General features: G+C 39.2%; 1 protein-coding gene across 5 annotated transcripts in view; it reads left to right on the top strand.

Annotated features, from left to right (window-relative positions):
- The window catches only part of LOC118414025 (fibropellin-1-like), a 46,259-nt gene that overhangs the window by 1,717 nt on the left and 24,491 nt on the right, over nucleotides 1–20,051 (top strand). For 2 of the 5 annotated variants that reach the window (XM_035817755.1, XM_035817752.1), the window contains exons 1-17: nucleotides 3,447–3,515; nucleotides 7,414–7,490; nucleotides 7,706–7,918; nucleotides 9,600–9,794; nucleotides 10,301–10,414; nucleotides 11,171–11,284; nucleotides 12,052–12,165; nucleotides 12,732–12,845; nucleotides 13,412–13,525; nucleotides 14,346–14,459; nucleotides 15,026–15,139; nucleotides 15,955–16,068; nucleotides 16,555–16,668; nucleotides 17,235–17,348; nucleotides 18,164–18,277; nucleotides 19,093–19,206; nucleotides 19,773–19,886. In XM_035817755.1, coding sequence (XP_035673648.1) covers nucleotides 3,511–3,515; nucleotides 7,414–7,490; nucleotides 7,706–7,918; nucleotides 9,600–9,794; nucleotides 10,301–10,414; nucleotides 11,171–11,284; nucleotides 12,052–12,165; nucleotides 12,732–12,845; nucleotides 13,412–13,525; nucleotides 14,346–14,459; nucleotides 15,026–15,139; nucleotides 15,955–16,068; nucleotides 16,555–16,668; nucleotides 17,235–17,348; nucleotides 18,164–18,277; nucleotides 19,093–19,206; nucleotides 19,773–19,886 — 1,972 coding nt within the window. In that variant the 5' untranslated portion in view covers nucleotides 3,447–3,510. Of the gene's footprint in view, nucleotides 1–3,446; nucleotides 3,516–7,413; nucleotides 7,491–7,705; nucleotides 7,919–9,599; nucleotides 9,795–10,300; nucleotides 10,415–11,170; nucleotides 11,285–12,051; nucleotides 12,166–12,731; nucleotides 12,846–13,411; nucleotides 13,526–14,345; nucleotides 14,460–15,025; nucleotides 15,140–15,954; nucleotides 16,069–16,554; nucleotides 16,669–17,234; nucleotides 17,349–18,163; nucleotides 18,278–19,092; nucleotides 19,207–19,772; nucleotides 19,887–20,051 lie in introns of those variants that run through there. The other 3 variants (XM_035817757.1, XM_035817756.1, XM_035817753.1) reach the window with 2 other exon arrangements.

Raw genomic sequence — 20,051 nt, 5'->3', positions numbered from 1 at the left:
TCAACTTTCTTTGTTCATTAATTTTTTACCGTGTTGAACTTTTCACGATGCTGTGGAAAACTTTAAATTGAAATGTTGTATTTTTAAAATCATAACGACCGTGCGCTCGCTAGACGGAAATCTGCGACGCCTCAGCTCATGGTGAAGCTCTGCAATTGAGTTGAAATATTCTTGCACGAATACTAGTAGTAGTCTACATCCTCTGGACAATTACTCGTGGGACTTTCAGATCTGTGACATGCATATGTCACTTTCGGGGTGTTTCTACATAAACACTTTTTTCTTTTAGAAATTAATGGGCACAATTTGAGCATATTTGTCGGAGAGGATAAGATGTTGATCAATTATTCGTAATAAGTGAAGCATGAAACACAGCAGGCAACTTTGGAAGTTACACACGCTTGATTTCCAGATACAGATAATCAGTTATTGTGTACATGTGTGATAGACGCACGTTCGCACTGAAGCTGCATGTAACGTCCTTCGCTTCTTCGCTTCACCTTTGACAAAGAATCGCACTCGGTGACTCAGAGTACTTTTTTCAAACCGCACAGCTATTTCAAACCACTATCTATCTCATCGAAATTTCATATGAGAGTTTTACAACTGTAATCTGTAACACACCCATTCCACAAGGGCGGCGACATCGCTGTGACCGCGACAGAACGTTCAACGAATTTCACAGATAAAAGGGGATCTTTTTATGCTTTGTGTGTCTCCACTTTTGTTGTCTTTTCTTCAGTCATACTTTTAGCTTCGGCATGATATTCGAATTATGAAGTCAAGCCAATGGTTGCCAAACTGCTTCAGGAGGTAATACTTACTAGCAGCAGGCCGGTGTGACAGCGAAATCACTAGCGATCTCGCCCTCCCCGGCTAGTGATCTCGCCCCCCTACCTCGTCCCCCTTTAGCGATTTCGCCCCCCCAAAAAATAACGGGTTTACATGACATTGTAGAAGTTGATTGGTATAAATCACAAAATGCAATTTCAGAATGATATAAGTACACGAGTTTAATACATAACTCCATTCATAGTATCAATAGTAACGTAATTACATGGTAATAAAGATAGTTGAACTTGTTTCAGACAAGGAGGGTTGGGTCCCTTGTATTCCCATTATTGCATATACCTGAGTCTTGACATAAGATGTATTTCATTGTATTCACCTGTCCTCAAACAACCTATATATCTCCAATATGAAGTCTCTACCATGAAGTGACCACAAAAGAACTATGTAATGTCTTTATTAATTATGCAAATATTAGGTATTAATTAGAATAACGCACATTTTGGTATATGCACCTGGCCAAGGGATATCTTCACCTCCAACATGACTGTTTTTTCTAGTATTTAGGAACTGATGCATTTACCCGTGTTTCTTAAGACTGGTACTTTACCAGTGTTTGTGTAGCTAACAGCTATGTCAACTTGCGCGTAGATAGTGTTTATAATGAGAAAGTATTATTCACGTGTGTTTTTGTTAGTGCTTTGGAAATGTTTCCAGCACAAGAAAGAAAACACTGTGACAAATTGAAAACATATAGCTGACGTATTCCGTACCATAGACGGTGTTGATTTATACGTTCGCAGTAGCACTGTTTTTATGCCACGTCAGCTGCAAAAATTGTCTTTTTCATTTCAATGTCATGTTTACACCGAACAATATAGTATCGACTTTCGAGGTATGACAGGCATCTTACGGTACGGTAATAAGGTGCCATAAGGTACCAGGTAACACACCATACACGTTACTCCCCAGGTGCAGTATAGTACCAGGTAGCGCACCTGTAATATGTAGTAACCAGCTGCTCTTGGGGGGGGGGGGGCGAAAACGCTAAAGGGGGGCGAAAACGCTAGTGATCTCGCCCCCCCCGAGGGGCGAGATCGCTGTCACACCTGTATCTTTAACATATCATACCATTTCTTTTGCGTTCTAATTATGATGCAAAGACGTATCAGTTATTGCCTTATTACTCATCATTACATATTACCTCTTAGGTTTTTGAATCTATACCCACCTTCAATGCAGGGCAGATATAGCACACTATGCCGACAGATTGCACGAATACTTAAGGTGCGCTCCCACCGCACTTGTGTCAAGCTTGCGTCACTGTGGGGTTCGTTCACTGCGTCACTGTTTTGTTATTTTCTCCGATTGTTTATAATTTAGATATTCCGTAAAAAGAGAGAAAATTCGTTCTTTATCTCTGAAATTCGTTGAGCATCTTTCAAACCCCGCAGTGACGCAAGCTTGACACAAGTGCGGTGGGAGCACCTTAATAGGTAAGTGCGCGTAGACCAGCGGGGTGCCCTCGAGATTCAGTATCATACTATGTATATGGTGGTTGAATGCTCGTCCACATTTCGAGTGGCCCATGTTAACAAAAAGGTTTTCGTGCTATGGAATCTGCACCGGTAATGAAAACAGCGGAAGGCGGCCGTTTTCATAATCAATCGAGGTCGAAATACACTTCGCATTGGACAGAAATGCGTCAAGCATGCAATCGGCTAAGTTGAGTGCGTCCGCAATACGATCGAAACGCGCCTTGCACACGCATCTACTCGTGCAAGAAAAATAGTGTTTCGTGCTACATACGCACCTTATACGCAATGAATGCGCTGAATTCGTTATTTATACGCTAGAGGTGGGTCACTCATAAGTCAATGTATTCGACAAATTCGACATTTTGAGCGTACGTCTGGGTATTGACAGAATTTAATATGAATCTCATTCTGACTTAATATAGCCAGGTTTGAACAGGCCCTTACGTCACATGGGTGTTCTTTTAAAAGGAAACATGTCTAAAAACATATTCACCTTTTTGTTTGTGTTTGTTTTTTGTAGATAGGAAACTACAAACTGGATTAAGTCCAGACAAGTTGTCGGTTATACCACAAAAATACATTATAAGATGAAATGACTCAGAAGACACGTTTAGCACGCATGATTTCTTGAGATAATTTGCTATTGTTCCTTCGTCCACATGAGCTACGTAGAGCATTCTTTGCTTACCGTTGACAGAAAAACGTGTCTAACAATACTTTTTGATATTTCAAACAACACCGCTATTTTATCACACTATCTGTCCGTTTTTAGTTAAGTTTTACAACCATCTGTTTGTGCGATGACGCAGGCTGGGTGTGATGTCGCAGATAGGCCCGAGGGTTCCTGAGGGTTGATACCTAATCTCGTCAGTCAACGTACCAGGCTTTTCCAAGGGCATTGTTTTATTGCTATCGCTTGGTGAATACACAATATTTTCTGAAATTCTGATTGCTATCATATTCATTGTTATTAAACGCAGCCCTCAAAACACGGCGTTGACCAGAAATAGGTCCTTATCAGTCTAAAGGTGACAAGTTGAAACACCACAAGAAGCCTACTTTGGAGGCTATCCTTATTAACTTAGCGTTGCGTGATCGGGCGAAGTTCAGTTGTCATGATTTCCGCCCAACACCCCGTCTGAGACGGGTCGGAAAGTCGGTAGCTCCTTAGAGAACTGCCACCATGCGGTGAGTATGAAGAAGTATCTATTGAAATGTCCTTACAGGCGTCCATTTTCCACAGTTTTCGCAAAACAGTCCGTTTTGTTGAATATTTGATCAGTTATACGTAGAACCATATATGCGCATGGTTGCTGGCGAGAAAAGTGGGCGGTGAGCTCGCACAGGTGGGGGCACGCACTGCCTTGCGAAGTAAAGCAGCTAAAATAGCTTCTCCCAGAAGTTTGGTTGTTGTGAGGTTCTGCACACGTTGTTCTGAATCAGTATCTCAAGTGGTTGCTATTACTCTTACCAGCTTAGAATCTGTGCAAAGATCTAGACACTTGTATCAATTATTGGCCTATTACTTATAACGTTATCATTACTTTTTCGAATATTCTGAAACTTAACCGTCCTAGATTTAAGCTTCGTCATTTGTTTCTATGCATTTATTTTGCGTGCAGAGCATGACTTATAGACGTCATGTTAGCATAATTAATGTATATTTTAAGATATTTGCTTATTTGAGACCGCAAAAGGAGTTTCTGAGCTTCTGCTGTTACTCTTGCACGCGGGTGGGCGCGCTCTAGATTTGTTAATGCAGAACGTTCTCCGCTAACGTTGACAGTCTGTCTTCAGCTACCCTCTTGCGTAAACCATCTGCAGAGCATTACACCACCTCAAAATTGAACGGACAAACAAGTAGTTCATGTTAGGATTTTTCCCCAGACTGTATGTGTTTTAAGATGTGTTCCATATATTTGTCTTGGGTCCTTATCATTTCAAGGCCAAGTTATACTTTATATATACTAGAGTATATGCCTGTGCTGAAGGAGATTTATGTAGTGATAAATGGTGCCCATGTTCAACATAAAGGGATTTTGGTCAGGATAAAACTGTTGCATCCTGGCATCTATTCAAATATTACGCTATGTCGAAGTAAACCTTTCCGAAAATGTCAAAATGTACAATATAATGAGGACTAAAAAACGCCAGCAGTATCTCTTTGGCCACGTCAAACTCTCTGCTACATCCACTGTCCAGACGGGAGAGCCCAGTCCTTACAGGAACGCTACCATAGCACTAAACTTTCATAAACATTGTATCTAATACGTTGATGACATACCAGTGGCGGTATCGGATGGCATATGACATTTGGCAAAAGGAATGTGGAACAACGAAAGGCTGCAAAAGTGCGACATGCTGTTGGCACTTGGCCATTAGTAATTACGGCATATCTGATATAATCATTCCATTACAAAAACATAGTTCTTTAGTTTTGGTGTTTTTTTTCCAGGCAACTTTTTACAATTTGGGCCACGGCTAGACTGTTTTGTATTTGACGTGCTACAAAGTTTTGTCAACTTCTGAGCACAATCTTGCTGCAAGGCAAAGGCGACTGCTGACAGACCGCACAGCGACCAAAATTCGATTCGTGTGACCCTTTATTTCATAAATCGTTCTTTATCTAAGAAATTCCTTGAGTGATCTGTTAATTCTTGGGTCGCTGAGCTCAGCGGTCGCAGGTCGCATTTATAAAGTCGTACAATCCAAGCGAACACCGGCCGAATTAGTAGATCGGTCAGAGCTCACGGAATTTCAACATCGCCCGAGCGTCGACTGTATTTTTCGCTGCCCCTTTACAAATTGGACGGGGCTCAGGCGACGTCTATCCAACACCAATAATTATATGTCCCCCATAAGATGGTAGCATCTCTTGAACATGGGCAAAGTGAGAATCGACTAACCCGGAAAAAGCTAATATTAGGATCAATTTTAACTTCTGTCTTTCTGAGCTTTGGAAAATATGTAGGGTATGAGTGGAGTGAACGGGCATCATAGAAATAATAATATTAACAGGAACTTTGTGATAGACCCCATCCAGAATCTCATAAAAAGTTCAAAAATCGCCAAGGAGGCCTCGCTGACATTACGCGCATCTGGATGTGCCCCGCAAACGCCGGCCGAGCTGCTAGAAATCGCTCGGGGCCCACATAATCGCCAAAATGCCGGTCATACTCCTGCCGAAAATGGCCATTCGGAAAAATTCTTGATTTGTAAAGGGCGCGCCAAGTTAAGAGTCCGGTCTAATATGAATGCGACAACAAGTACACAAATGTTTACCGCAAGGAATTCCCCTTTGCCAGTCCAACTGATAGTATGTAGTTTAAATTTATGTCAAACATATTACATATATTCGTCGTGTACCTACCAAGATTTATATACCTATTCACTGCACTTTTTGTCGTGTCGATTAATATTCTTGTATAAAACGTCAAAGTGGTGAAAGCGTGTTTGTAACTGAATAAATTAGCATGCTCTCAAAAGAACAAGCTGTGTCCACATGTCACAACATGTCATTCCTGGTCAATCGGGACTATTACTTACCGGAGGACCTGCTCTCCGGGGTTAGTGGGCACATGGTCAGGGCATGGGGGCACTGCGCCCTTGTCCCCTCCTTAAACAAGAATGGCAATATAAACATGGTTGAAATGGCGACGATTGTCTAATACAGTCTTACTGGGGGTGAACATAAGACAAACCAAGCCTGGGGAAGAGTGGTCTGGATGTTTAGTCCTGTGGTTTAATTTAGCTGCACTTTTTATTTTTGCTGGGTTTGAATTCTTTTCTTTTTTTTTCGCCCACGCGCGTTCGTTTTGGGGTCTCCAGAGGGTGTCATCCATAAAATTAAGGCGGTGTGGCTTAACAAACACGCCCCGTTTTCGCCACAATGTAAAGAAATGACTCACCAGTGACCTTTATTTTGTGGCCACGCCTCTACAATGACAGCATAATTAATGGCAGTACTAATAGCTACTGCCGCGCTCTTTCTGTGACCTGAAATTTAACAGATCACTCAACCTATTGTTAGAAAATTGAATCTTTTTACGCTTTGTGTGTTTTGTTGTCTTTTCAATCACAATTTTACTTTTCATATAATTTACCCAGTAGGAAATCAAAGGGTACACTGCTTTAGGTCGCAGTGAGTGAGAGCGCAGGGTGATTGCTGTCTAGTAGGGGGCCTAAGTGATAAACGGCATGTTTGCAAATGTCAAATGTTCAATCACTGGGTGGCTGCAGATAACTGATAGAACGCCAGAGGGAGCATTTGAACACTGATATTCATTCGCGAAGGGCGCGTACTACATTCGCCAAAAACGTTATGTTTTTGGGATGCGCGTGTTTGGTGTTCGTCAGTCTGTGACGTGGGTGAATCGAGAAGTTGTATATGGAATTTCATGTAATTAGGTGTTGCTAAGATAAAGAAATTATTAGACTTTCCACGCTACTTGACATCTTGTGTTCTGGAAATGCAATTGTCAGAACAGATAGATCTTGTGTTTAGACAAAAGTAATATACCAGTAAGTTTTGGTCCTCTTGCCCTCTTTAAATTTAAATTTGAAACTACAGTTTCAGTTGCAGACTTTGAAACAGGTTATGTAATGAGGGGGTATTGAATATTCATGATTTTTGGGGATGTAGGTATCTTTGTTGAATGTCAACATAATGGTACGTTAAGGTATGGCAATATGTATTGGTGTTAATCATTAAGGGCCCGGTCACGCATTTGCGCATATCAAGTCCTTGTGAATTAAAGTTACATATAACAAAATTTCCAATTTTTTCATCAAAATTTCCAATTTTTTTCAAAGAAGATGGAGAGACGAAGATGCACGACACATAATGGCAACAACGATCATAAGTAGCAAGAGCATTCTTAGTAGATTTTTTGCGGGTCGCCTCCAAAATTACATTTGCAGACATTGCCGTATTGGTGAAGACAGTAGACCCTGCAGTCATCATCATCAGTACAGCATAGATCCCTGAGGAGAAAATAGCACAGATATCCAATTTTGAAGATATCAGTCTTCAACGTAGTTGCGGTGTTAACGTTCATTCAACTGGCATAATTTCGTTCTGTTTTAGGGTCATCATCGGCGTTCTGCTGTGTCTCACCCTGGTGTTCTATGTGGCTCCCGTCGGTGGACAAAAAAAAGTCACAAGTACGTCTGGGAGATCATTATGTTTGACATCTATTTGAATGTGCAAACTATCTTGGCATCATTGAGAAGAGATTTACTCCTTGCGTTTAGCACACCAAAAGTCTGGTTTTATGTTTGCAAATATGCCATATTTTATTTTCATGTATATCTTGTGCCTTATACGAAGTTAAAGAACTAAGAAGAGACATATGTACGTACATGTATCTGCCTTGCAGGAACGTGCAGGTCTTTGGAGCTTCCAGACACGACGAGGGTTTGCTACACAGATCCAGATGACGAAGGCCGGTATCTCCCAGGGACCGTCTGCACGTTTGACTGCAAAGATGGATGTACAAGGAGAAAAGGAAAGAGAAGGAGGAAATGCTTTCTTCATAAGAATGGTCGGTCGAAATGGTGGAAACCCCATGGCAAAAATTTGAAATGTTTTTGTGAGTAGCCAACTTTCAAATACTCATCTCTAGATTAGTATGACCGTACGACACTATATCATTACAGTGATTTAGCATAACCAGTATCACACAAAATGTTTGTATGATCTATGGTTATCACGTACGGTACATTTTTATAAATAAACAGTCACGCGTTTTGACTCGGCATTGGTGACATCTGTGCAAAACACCAAACACATTTATTTTTCTGTGTACATTTTTTTCACATGCCGACTTGTCAATTCATTTCATGCTGTTCACACCAGCGTTCGAACGTTCGTTGATTTGCCTTTGATTCCTGACAATTACTGACGAAGTCATCGAAAGCTCGACCATACAGTCAAACACGAGGTCAATGTGTTTTATGTGAAACACATGTTTCAGACAATATTTCAACAAAACCCAAATGAAAATCACTGTTCCCTAAACTGGCTATCAATCATTTCATAAGTTGGATTGGATAAGGCGATGTATGTTGTTATAATCATGATATTTGCTGGACATGGTTCTTGTCACAATTGTTGCGCAATAAACTTTGCCTTGACTTGCCCATCAGTATCAGTCCGAAGCGACACCCTGTAGGACTTGATTTCAGCCATTTTGCACTTGCCTTGGTGCAGCGGTGTACTGATAGTCGGAAACCATCGAGCTTTGTAAATTCGAGCCATGGATGAAATGGTGTGGCAATGAAAGATTTCCTGATTTCAGAAAACCCAACGTTTTCCCTGTTGTACGCGGTGGCGATGTCGTGCGGGTACCGTACATGAACTTCTAAGTTGTCCGCGGCCTACTGCTGCGACATTCCATATATCTCATTTTACATCCACTCTGATATACACACCAATTACACTGTTCTTTGCAACTTATCCGGGCGTAACTTCTTTCAGATGTAGGAAAATACTTGTACTTTCGTAGCAGAACGACGATCTGCTAAGAGCTCCAAGAACATGTTTTCCAACATACTCGTCTTTACCATTTGCTGCTAAGTTTTAAGTCAGCAATGCAGGCATTTGTGTGAAGAGGAAAACATTTTAAGGAGTCCTAAATTCTACAAGAGGGTGTTTTTTTTCCGATAGCTGTTAATTTTAGGAAGTAAAACATGCATGCTACTATAAGTTATACGATGAAATAGTACTAGTCTAGCGTACATCAAAAAGTATTCAGTGCCGTGTTAAGTTATGTACTCTGTAATTCAATTAAGTAAGCTCAGCCTATGGCTGAATGCAATGTGTCCGACATGGCCTGAAAAAAGTTCGGTTATAAAACCAAATTGAAGGGCGATGTTAAAAACTCGTCTTGTTTTGTGTTGTTTGATGTTTTGTGCACATCGCCTCTCATTCATGCCGAAAATATTCACGATGAAGGAACTGTCTGTACGTATAGGAAATGGCGGTCTGCATGACTTTAGTGAGATTTACAAACTTCGCGTAATTCAACACAAGTGAAAATTTATTAATACATACCTAATCTATTAGAAAATAACACCAGCTTCGAGACTCAAGGACCCTTTAAATGTTCCACTCCACACAAATTCCGCTTGTAATGTCATCAAGATATGCAATTCAATCAATGTCGCTTCGCATTACAAAACAGTAATCTTGAGTATCTCGATGTATGATTTGATATTGAATATCAACAAAATTGTTAGCGGGAGATTTTCAACCATTTTCTACATGCTCAGGCGCCCCATGTGAAGGTGCACCAAGTTCCCCCGAAGGTTCCGAGAGTTATTGTGATCCAGACCAACCCACCTTCCCAGCCGGACACGTATGTAACTTCAACTGCTCGGCTGGATACGCCATGGCATCAGCCTCAGGTGATGGGAAGAAACTTTGCGAGAACGGCAAATGGAAGGGGAACGACATAGAGTGTGAAGGTACCACAGTAAACTTGTTTTGAAAGTGAAGTTGCCAATTGGTCTATCATATAATGTTTATGAATGGCAGGATTCTGTATTCAAGAAAGTTAATTCTAATTTAATTAATTCAACTATAGTATGGCAAAAGAGACACTAGTGTGGTAGACTGGTATCACTTACAAAGTTGGCAACTTGGTAAGTGACAAAACATTATATCATAGACAACAAATCATTCATTCCTGTATTCAAGAAAGTTTAACTATAGTGTAGTATAAGAGGCACTAGTGTGGTAGACTGGTATCACTTACCAAGTTGGCAACTTCACTCATGACTTCTATAGTGGAGCCTAATTCTATACTAGTATGTAAATAGATATACTTTCTCGTAGCTTTGCCTGCCACTCCGAAAGGAGATCATTCTGTCTAGGTATGAAAACATAAATGTCAACAATGACATTGGAATTGAAATGAGAGTTAACACTGGTTATGTTGTAACAAAACCTTCCATTGTCTTTGCTGTTATAGATATCGATGAGTGTGCTTCTGATCCCTGCCAATATGGCGGTACCTGTACGGACGGAGTCAACGGTTATACCTGTGAATGCGTGGCAGGATATACAGGAGATGACTGTGAAACAGGTTAGTATTTCACAGGCAACGTTCGAGACAAGCCGGATGTTATGATATGTTAGGTTACACATATCATTGCGCACAGAGGCTAGGAATACAAAAGGCAATTGCACGGCATGTACGCCTAACACTGTATATATATATATATATATATATATATATATATGCAATGACAAGAAGAATAATCCCTGGCATTGTTTGCCTACATGTAGGCCTGTTTGCAATGCAACAAAGAATATTAATGCCACAGCAAGTAAATGTTTTATGGATGGCATCCTATGCAGACTGCAAAAAATGAGTTAGGGCGGAAAAAACGAGATGGGTCAAAAAGAGGGCTAAATTCTTAAAATAGACACATGTAGCATGGACAACAAATCATTCAATCCTGTATTCAAGAAAGTTCAACTATTGTGTAGTAAAAGAGACACTAGTGTGGTAGGCTAGTATCACTTACGAAACTCATGACTTCTATAGTGGTGCCACTTCAAGTGCAACCACCAAACTACACATGTACTTTCACTACTTGCAACTATCCAAATACACATGTACTTTTACAATATATACCCGTGATTGTCTTTGCCTAACTCAGTGAAAAATGTACGTAAATATATATACCTTGTCGTAGCATTGCCTGCTACTCCGAAAGGAGATAAATTTAATTGTCTAGATCTGAAAACGTAAATGTCAACAAAGACATTGGAATTGAAATCAGAGTTAACATTGATCATGTTGTAACAAAATCTACCATTGTCTTTGCTGTTATAGATATCGATGAGTGTGCTTCTGATCCCTGCCAATATGGCGGTACCTGTACGGACGGAGTCAACGGTTATACCTGTGAATGCGTGGCAGGATATACAGGAGATGACTGTGAAACAGGTCAGGAGATTTCAAAGGCAACGTTTTAGACAAGCCGGATGTTTTGATAAGTTAGGTTACACCTATCATTGTGCCCAAAGGCTGGGTATACAAGAGGCAACTGCACGACAAGTAGGCATAACACTGATACATACACACACACATATATATATATATATATATATATATGCCATAACAAGAAGAAGAATCCCTGGCATTGTTTGCCTAAATGCAGGCCTGCTTGCAATGCAACAAATAATATTAAGGCCGCAGCAAGTAAATGTTTTATGGATGACATCCTTTGCAGACTGCAAAAAAAATGAGGGAGAAAACGAGATGGGTACAAAAAGAGGGCTGAATTCTTAAAATAGACACCATAAACTATGTAATAAGAATTGAAGCGACAAAAAATTGTAGCATAGACAACAAATCATTCATTCCTGTATTCAAGAAAGTTCAACGATTGTGTACCAAGTTGGCAACTTCACTTATGACTTCTATAGTAGTGCCACTTTTGCAACCACCCAACTACACATTTACTTTCACTACTTGCTACTATACAACCACACGGGTACTTTTACAGTATATACCCGTGATTGTCTTTGCCGTAACTCATTGGAAAATATATGTGAATAGATAAACTTTCTCGAAGCATTGCCTGCCACTCCGAAAGGAGATCATTCTGTCTAGGTATGAAAACGTAAATATCAACAATGACATTGGAATCAAAATCAGAGTTAACATTGCTTATGTTGTAACAAAACCTTCCATTGTCTTTGCTGTTATAGATATCGATGAGTGTGCTTCTGATCCCTGCCAATATGGCGGTACCTGTACGGACGGAGTCAACGGTTATACCTGTGAATGCGTGGCAGGATATACCGGAGATGACTGTGAAACAGGTTAGTAGATTTCACAGGCAACATTCAAGACAGGCCGGATATTTTGATATGTTAGGTTACATCTATCATTGCGCACAAAGGCTGGGTATACAAGAGACAATTGCACGTGACGGACAGGCCTAATAAGAATTGAAGTGGCAAAATATTATATCATAGACAACAAATCATTCATTCCTGTATTCAAGAAAGTTTAACTATAGTGTAGTAAAAGAGACACTATTGTGGTAGACTGGTATCACTTACCAAGTTGACAGCTTCACTCATGACTTCTATTATAGTGGTGCCATTTTATTTTGCAACTTCAACACTACACATGTACTTTCACTACTTGGCAGTATCCAACCACAAAGGTACTTTTACAGTATATAGCCGTGATTGTCTTTGCCTAACTCATTGAAAAATATATGTAAATAGAAACATCTTGTCATAGCATTGCCTGACACTCCGAAAGGAGATCATTCTGTCTAGGTATGAAAACGTAAATGTTAAAAATGACATTGAAATTGAAATCAGAGTTAACACTGATTATTTTGTAACAAAATCTACCATTGTCTTTGCTGTTATAGATATCGATGAGTGTGCTTCTGATCCCTGCCAATATGGCGGTACCTGTACGGACGGAGTCAACGGTTATACCTGTGAATGCGTGGCAGGATATACAGGAGATGGCTGTGAAACAGGTTAGTAGATTTCACAGGCAACATTTAAGATAGGCCGGATATTTTGATATGTTAGGTTACACCTATCATTGCGCACAAAAGCTGGGTATACAAGAGACAATTGCACGTGACGGACAGGCCTCATAAGAATTGAAGTGGCAAAATATTATATCATAGACAACAAATCATTCATTCCTTTATTCAAGAAAGTTTAACTATAGTGTAGTAAAAGAGACACTATTGTGGTAGACTGGTATCACTTACCAAGTTGACAGCTTCACTCATGACTTCTATTATAGTGGTGCCATTTTATTTTGAAACTTCCAAACTACACATGTACTTTCACTACTTGCAAGTATCCAACCACACATGTACTTTTACAGTATATAGCCGTGATTGTCTTTGCCTAACTCATTGAAAAATATATGTAAATAGAAACATCTTGTCATAGCATTGCCTGACACTCCGAAAGGAGATCATTATGTCTAGGTATGAAAACGTAAATGTTAAAAATGACATTGAAATTGAAATCAGAGTTAACACTGATTATTTTGTAACAAAATCTACCATTGTCTTTGCTGCTATAGATATCGATGAGTGTGCTTCTGATCCCTGCCAATATGGCGGTACCTGTACGGACGGAGTCAACGGTTATACCTGTGAATGCGTGGCAGGATATACAGGAGATGACTGTGAAACAGGTCAGGAGATTTCAAAGGCAACATTTAAGACAGGCCGGATATTTTGATATGTTAGGTTACACCTATCATTGTGCCCAAAGGCTGGGTATACAAGAGGCAACTGCACGGCAAGTAGGCATAACACTAATACATATATATATATATATATATATATATATATATATATATGCCGCATATATATATGCCATAACAAGAAGAAGAATCCCTGGCATTGTTTGCCTAAATGCAGGCCTGCTTGCAATGCAACAAATAATATTAAGGCCGCAGCAAGTAAATGTTTTATGGATGACATCCTTTGCAGACTGCAAAAAAAATGAGGGAGAAAACGAGATGGGTACAAAAAGAGGGCTGAATTCTTAAAATAGACACCATAAACTATGTAATAAGAATTGAAGCGACAAAAAATTGTAGCATAGACAACAAATCATTCATTCCTGTATTCAAGAAAGTTCAACGATTGTGTAGTTAAAAAGACACTAGTGTGGTAGACTGGTATTATTTACCAAGTTGGCAACTTCACTTATGACTTCTATAGTAGTGCCACTTTTGCAACCACCCAACTACACATTTACTTTCACTACTTGCTACTATACAACCACACGGGTACTTTTACAGTATATACCCGTGATTGTCTTTGCCGTAACTCATTGGAAAATATATGTGAATAGATAAACTTTCTCGAAGCATTGCCTGCCACTCCGAAAGGAGATCATTCTGTCTAGGTATGAAAACGTAAATATCTACAATGACATTGGAATCAAAATCAGAGTTAACATTGCTTATGTTGTAACAAAACCTTCCGTTGTGTTTGCTGTTATAGATATCGATGAGTGTGCTTCTGATCCCTGCCAATATGGCGGTACCTGTACGGACGGAGTCAACGGTTATACCTGTGAATGCGTGGCAGGATATACAGGAGATGACTGTGAAACAGGTTAGTAGATTTCACAGGCAACATTTAAGACAGGCCGGATATTTTGATATGTTAGGTTACACCTATCATTGCGCACAAAAGCTGGGTATACAAGAGACAATTGCACGTGACGGACAGGCCTCATAAGAATTGAAGTGGCAAAATATTATATCATAGACAACAAATCATTCATTCCTTTATTCAAGAAAGTTTAACTATAGTGTAGTAAAAGAGACACTATTGTGGTAGACTGGTATCACTTACCAAGTTGACAGCTTCACTCATGACTTCTATTATAGTGGTGCCATTTTATTTTGAAACTTCCAAACTACACATGTACTTTCACTACTTGCAAGTATCCAACCACACATGTACTTTTACAGTATATAGCCGTGATTGTCTTTGCCTAACTCATTGAAAAATATATGTAAATAGAAACATCTTGTCATAGCATTGCCTGACACTCCGAAAGGAGATCATTATGTCTAGGTATGAAAACGTAAATGTTAAAAATGACATTGAAATTGAAATCAGAGTTAACACTGATTATTTTGTAACAAAATCTACCATTGTCTTTGCTGCTATAGATATCGATGAGTGTGCTTCTGATCCCTGCCAATATGGCGGTACCTGTACGGACGGAGTCAACGGTTATACCTGTGAATGCGTGGCAGGATATACAGGAGATGACTGTGAAACAGGTCAGGAGATTTCAAAGGCAACATTTAAGACAGGCCGGATATTTTGATATGTTAGGTTACACCTATCATTGTGCCCAAAGGCTGGGTATACAAGAGGCAACTGCACGGCAAGTAGGCATAACAATCCAAGACGTACCACGCTATATATATATATATATATATTTATATATATATGCCATAACAAGAAGAAGAATCCCTGGCATTGTTTGCCTAAATGCAGGCCTGCTTGCAATGCAACAAAGAATATTAAGGCCGCAGCAAGTAAATGTTTTATGGATGACATCCTTTGCAGACTGCAAAAAAAAAGAGTTAGGGAGAAAACGAGATGGGTACAAAAAGAGGGCTGAATTCTTAAAATAGACACCATAAACTATGTAATAAGAATTGAAGCGACAAAAAATTGTAGCATAGACAACAAATCATTCATTCCTGTATTCAAGAAAGTTCAACGATTGTGTAGTTAAAAAGACACTAGTGTGGTAGACTGGTATCATTTACCAAGTTGGCAACTTCACTTATGACTTCTATAGTAGTGCCACTTTTGCAACCACCCAACTACACATGTACTTTCACTACTTGCTACTATCCAACCACACAGGTACTTTTACAGTATATACCCGTGATTTTCTTTGCCGTAACTCATTGGAAAATATATGTGAATAGATAAACTTTCTCGAAGCATTGCCTGCCACTCCGAAAGGAGATCATTCTGTCTAGGTATGAAAACGTAAATATCAACAATGACATTGGAATCAAAATCAGAGTTAACATTGCTTATGTTGTAACAAAACCTTCCATTGTCTTTGCTGTTATAGATATCGATGAGTGTGCTTCTGATCCCTGCCAATATGGCGGTACCTGTACGGACGGAGTCAACGGTTATACCTGTGAATGCGTGGCAGGATATACAGGAGATGACTGTGAAACAGGTTAGTAGATTTCACAGGCAACATTTAAGACAGGCCGGATATTTTGATATGTTAGGTTACATCTATCATTGCATAGACAACAAATCATTCATTCCTTTATTCAAGAAAGTTTAACTATAGTGTAGTAAAAGTGACACTATTGTGGTAGACTGGTATCACTTACCAAGTTGACAGCTTCACTCATGACTTCTATTATAGTGGTGCCATTTTATTTTGCAACTTCAACACTACACATGTACTTTCACTACTTGCAAGTATCCAACCACACATGTACTTTTACAGTGTATAGCCGTGATTGTCTTTGCCTAACTCATTGAAAAATATATGTAAATAGAAACATCTTGTCATAGCATTGCCTGACACTCCGAAAGGAGATCATTATGTCTAGGTATGAAAAGGTAAATGTTAAAAATGACATTGAAATTGAAATCAGAGTTAACACTGATTATTTTGTAACAAAATCTACCATTGTCTTTGCTGTTATAGATATCGATGAGTGTGCTTCTGATCCCTGCCAATATGGCGGTACCTGTACGGACGGAGTCAACGGTTATACCTGTGAATGCGTGGCAGGATATACAGGAGATGACTGTGAAACAGGTTAGTAGATTTCACAGGCAACATTTAAGACAGGCCGGATATTTTGATATGTTAGGTTACACCTATCATTGCGCACAAAGGCTGGGTATACAAGAGACAATTGCACGTGTCGGACAGGCCTAATAAGAATTGAAGTGGCAAAATATCATATCATAGACAACAAATCATTCATTCCTTTTTCAAGAAAGTTTAACTATAGTGTAGTAAAAGAGACACTATTGTGGTAGACTGGTATCACTTACCAAGTTGACAGCTTCACTCATGACTTCTATTATAGTGGTGCCATTTTATTTTGAAACTTCCAAACTACACATGTACTTTCACTACTTGCAAGTATCCAACCACACATGTACTTTTACAGTATATAACCGTGATTGTCTTTGCCTAACTCATTGAAAAATGTATTTAAATAGAAACAACTTGTCATAGCATTGCCTGACACTCCGAAAGGAGATCAATATGTCTAGGTATGAAAACGTAAATGTTAAAAATGACATTGAAATTGAAATGCAGAGTTAACACTGATTATTTTGTAACAAAATCTACCATTGTCTTTGCTGTTATAGATATCGATGAGTGTGCTTCTGATCCCTGCCAATATGGCGGTACCTGTACGGACGGAGTCAACGGTTATACCTGTGAATGCGTGGCAGGATATACAGGAGATGACTGTGAAACAGGTCAGGAGATTTGAAAGGCAACGTTTTAGACAGGCCGGATGTTTTGATAAGTTAGGTTACACCTATCATTGTGCCCAAAAGCTGGGTATACAAGAGACAACTGCACGGCAAGTAGGCATAACACTGATACATATATATATATATATATATATATATATATATATATATATATATGCCATAACAAGAAGAAGAATCCCTGGCATTGTTTGCCTAAATGCAGGCCTGCTTGCAATGCAACAAAGAATATTAAGGCCGCAGCAAGTAAATGTTTTATGGATGACATCCTTTGCAGACTGCAAAAAAAAAGAGTTAGGGAGAAAACGAGATGGGTACAAAAAGAGGGCTGAATTCTTAAAATAGACACCATAAACTATGTAATAAGAATTGAAGCGACAAAAAATTGTAGCATAGACAACAAATCATTCATTCCTGTATTCAAGAAAGTTCAACGATTGTGTAGTTAAAAAGACACTAGTGTGGTAGACTGGTATCATTTACCAAGTTGGCAACTTCACTTATGACTTCTATAGAAGTGCCACTTTTGCAACCACCCAACTACACATGTACTTTCACTACTTGCTACTATCCAACCACACAGGTACTTTTACAGTATATACCCGTGATTTTCTTTGCCGTAACTCATTGGAAAATATATGTGAATAGATAAACTTTCTCGAAGCATTGCCTGCCACTCCGAAAGGAGATCATTCTGTCTAGGTATGAAAACGTAAATATCAACAATGACATTGGAATCAAAATCAGAGTTAACATTGCTTATGTTGTAACAAAACCTTCCATTGTCTTTGCTGTTATAGATATCGATGAGTGTGCTTCTGATCCCTGCCAATATGGCGGTACCTGTACGGACGGAGTCAACGGTTATACCTGTGAATGCGTGGCAGGATATACAGGAGATGACTGTGAAACAGGTCAGGAGATTTGAAAGGCAACGTTTTAGACAGGCCGGATGTTTTGATAAGTTAGGTTACACCTATCATTGTGCCCAAAAGCTGGGTATACAAGAGACAACTGCACGGCAAGTAGGCATAACACTGATACATATATATATATATATATATATATATATATATATATATATATATGCCATAACAAGAAGAAGAATCCCTGGCATTGTTTGCCTAAATGCAGGCCTGCTTGCAATGCAACAAAGAATATTAAGGCCGCAGCAAGTAAATGTTTTATGGATGACATCCTTTGCAGACTGCAAAAAAAATGAGTTAGGGAGAAAACGAGATGGGTACAAAAAGAGGGCTGAATTCTTAAAATAGACACCATAAACTATGTAATAAGAATTAAAGCGACAAAAAATTGTAGCATAGACAACAAATCATTCATTCCTGTATTCAAGAAAGTTCAACGATTGTGTAGTTAAAAAGACACTAGTGTGGTAGACTGGTATCATTTACCAAGTTGGGAACTTCACTTATGACTTCTATAGAAGTGCCACTTTTGCAACCACCCAACTACACATGTACTTTCACTACTTGCTACTATCCAACCACACAGGTACTTTTACAGTATATACCCGTGATTTTCTTTGCCGTAACTCATTGGAAAATATATGTGAATAGATAAACTTTCTCGAAGCATTGCCTGCCACTCCGAAAGGAGATCATTCTGTCTAGGTATGAAAACGTAAATATCAACGATGACATTGGAATCAAAATCAGAGTTAACATTGCTTATGTTGTAACAAAACCTTCCATTGTCTTTGCTGTTATAGATATCGATGAGTGTGCTTCTGATCCCTGCCAATATGGCGGTACCTGTACGGACGGAGTCAACGGTTATACCTGTGAATGCGTGGCAGGATATACAGGAGATGACTGTGAAACAGGTTAGTACATTTCACAGGCAACATTCAAGACAGGCCGGATATTTTGATATGTTAGGTTACATCTATCATTGCGCACAAATGCTGGGTATACAAGAGACAATTGCACGTGACGGACAGGCCTAATAAGAATGAAGTGGCAAAATATTATATCATAGACAACAAATCATTGATTCCTGTATTCAAGAAAGTTTAACTATAGTGTAGTAAAAGAGACACTATTGTGGTAGACTGGTATCACTTACCAAGTTGACAGCTTCACTCATGACTTCTATTATAGTGGTGCCATTTTATTTTGCAACTTCAACACTACACATGTACTTTCACTACTTGCAAGTATCCAACCACAAAGGTACTTTTACAGTATATACCCGTGATTGTCTTTGCCGTAACTCATTGGAAAATATATGTGAATAGATAAACTTTCTCGAAGCATTGCCTGCCACTCCGAAAGGAGATCATTCTGTCTAGGTATGAAAACGTAAATATCAACAATGACATTGGAATCAAAATCAGAGTTAACATTGCTTATGTTGTAACAAAACCTTCCATTGTCTTTGCTGTTATAGATATCGATGAGTGTGCTTCTGATCCCTGCCAATATGGCGGTACCTGTACGGACGGAGTCAACGGTTATACCTGTGAATGCGTGGCAGGATATACAGGAGATGACTGTGAAACAGGTTAGTAGATTTCACAGGCAAGATTTAAGACAGGCCGGATATTTTGATATGTTAGGTTACACCTATCATTGCGCACAAAACCTGGGTATACAAGAGACAATTGCACGTGACGGACAGGCCTAATAAGAATTGAAGTGGCAAAATATTATATCATAGACAACAAAT

This window comes from Branchiostoma floridae, chromosome 4 (assembly GCF_000003815.2).
Source record: "Branchiostoma floridae strain S238N-H82 chromosome 4, Bfl_VNyyK, whole genome shotgun sequence".
Classification (NCBI taxonomy): Eukaryota; Metazoa; Chordata; class Leptocardii; order Amphioxiformes; family Branchiostomatidae; genus Branchiostoma; species Branchiostoma floridae.
Note: the sequence above shows the minus strand (reverse complement) of the source record. Positions and strands in the feature narration are given on the sequence as shown.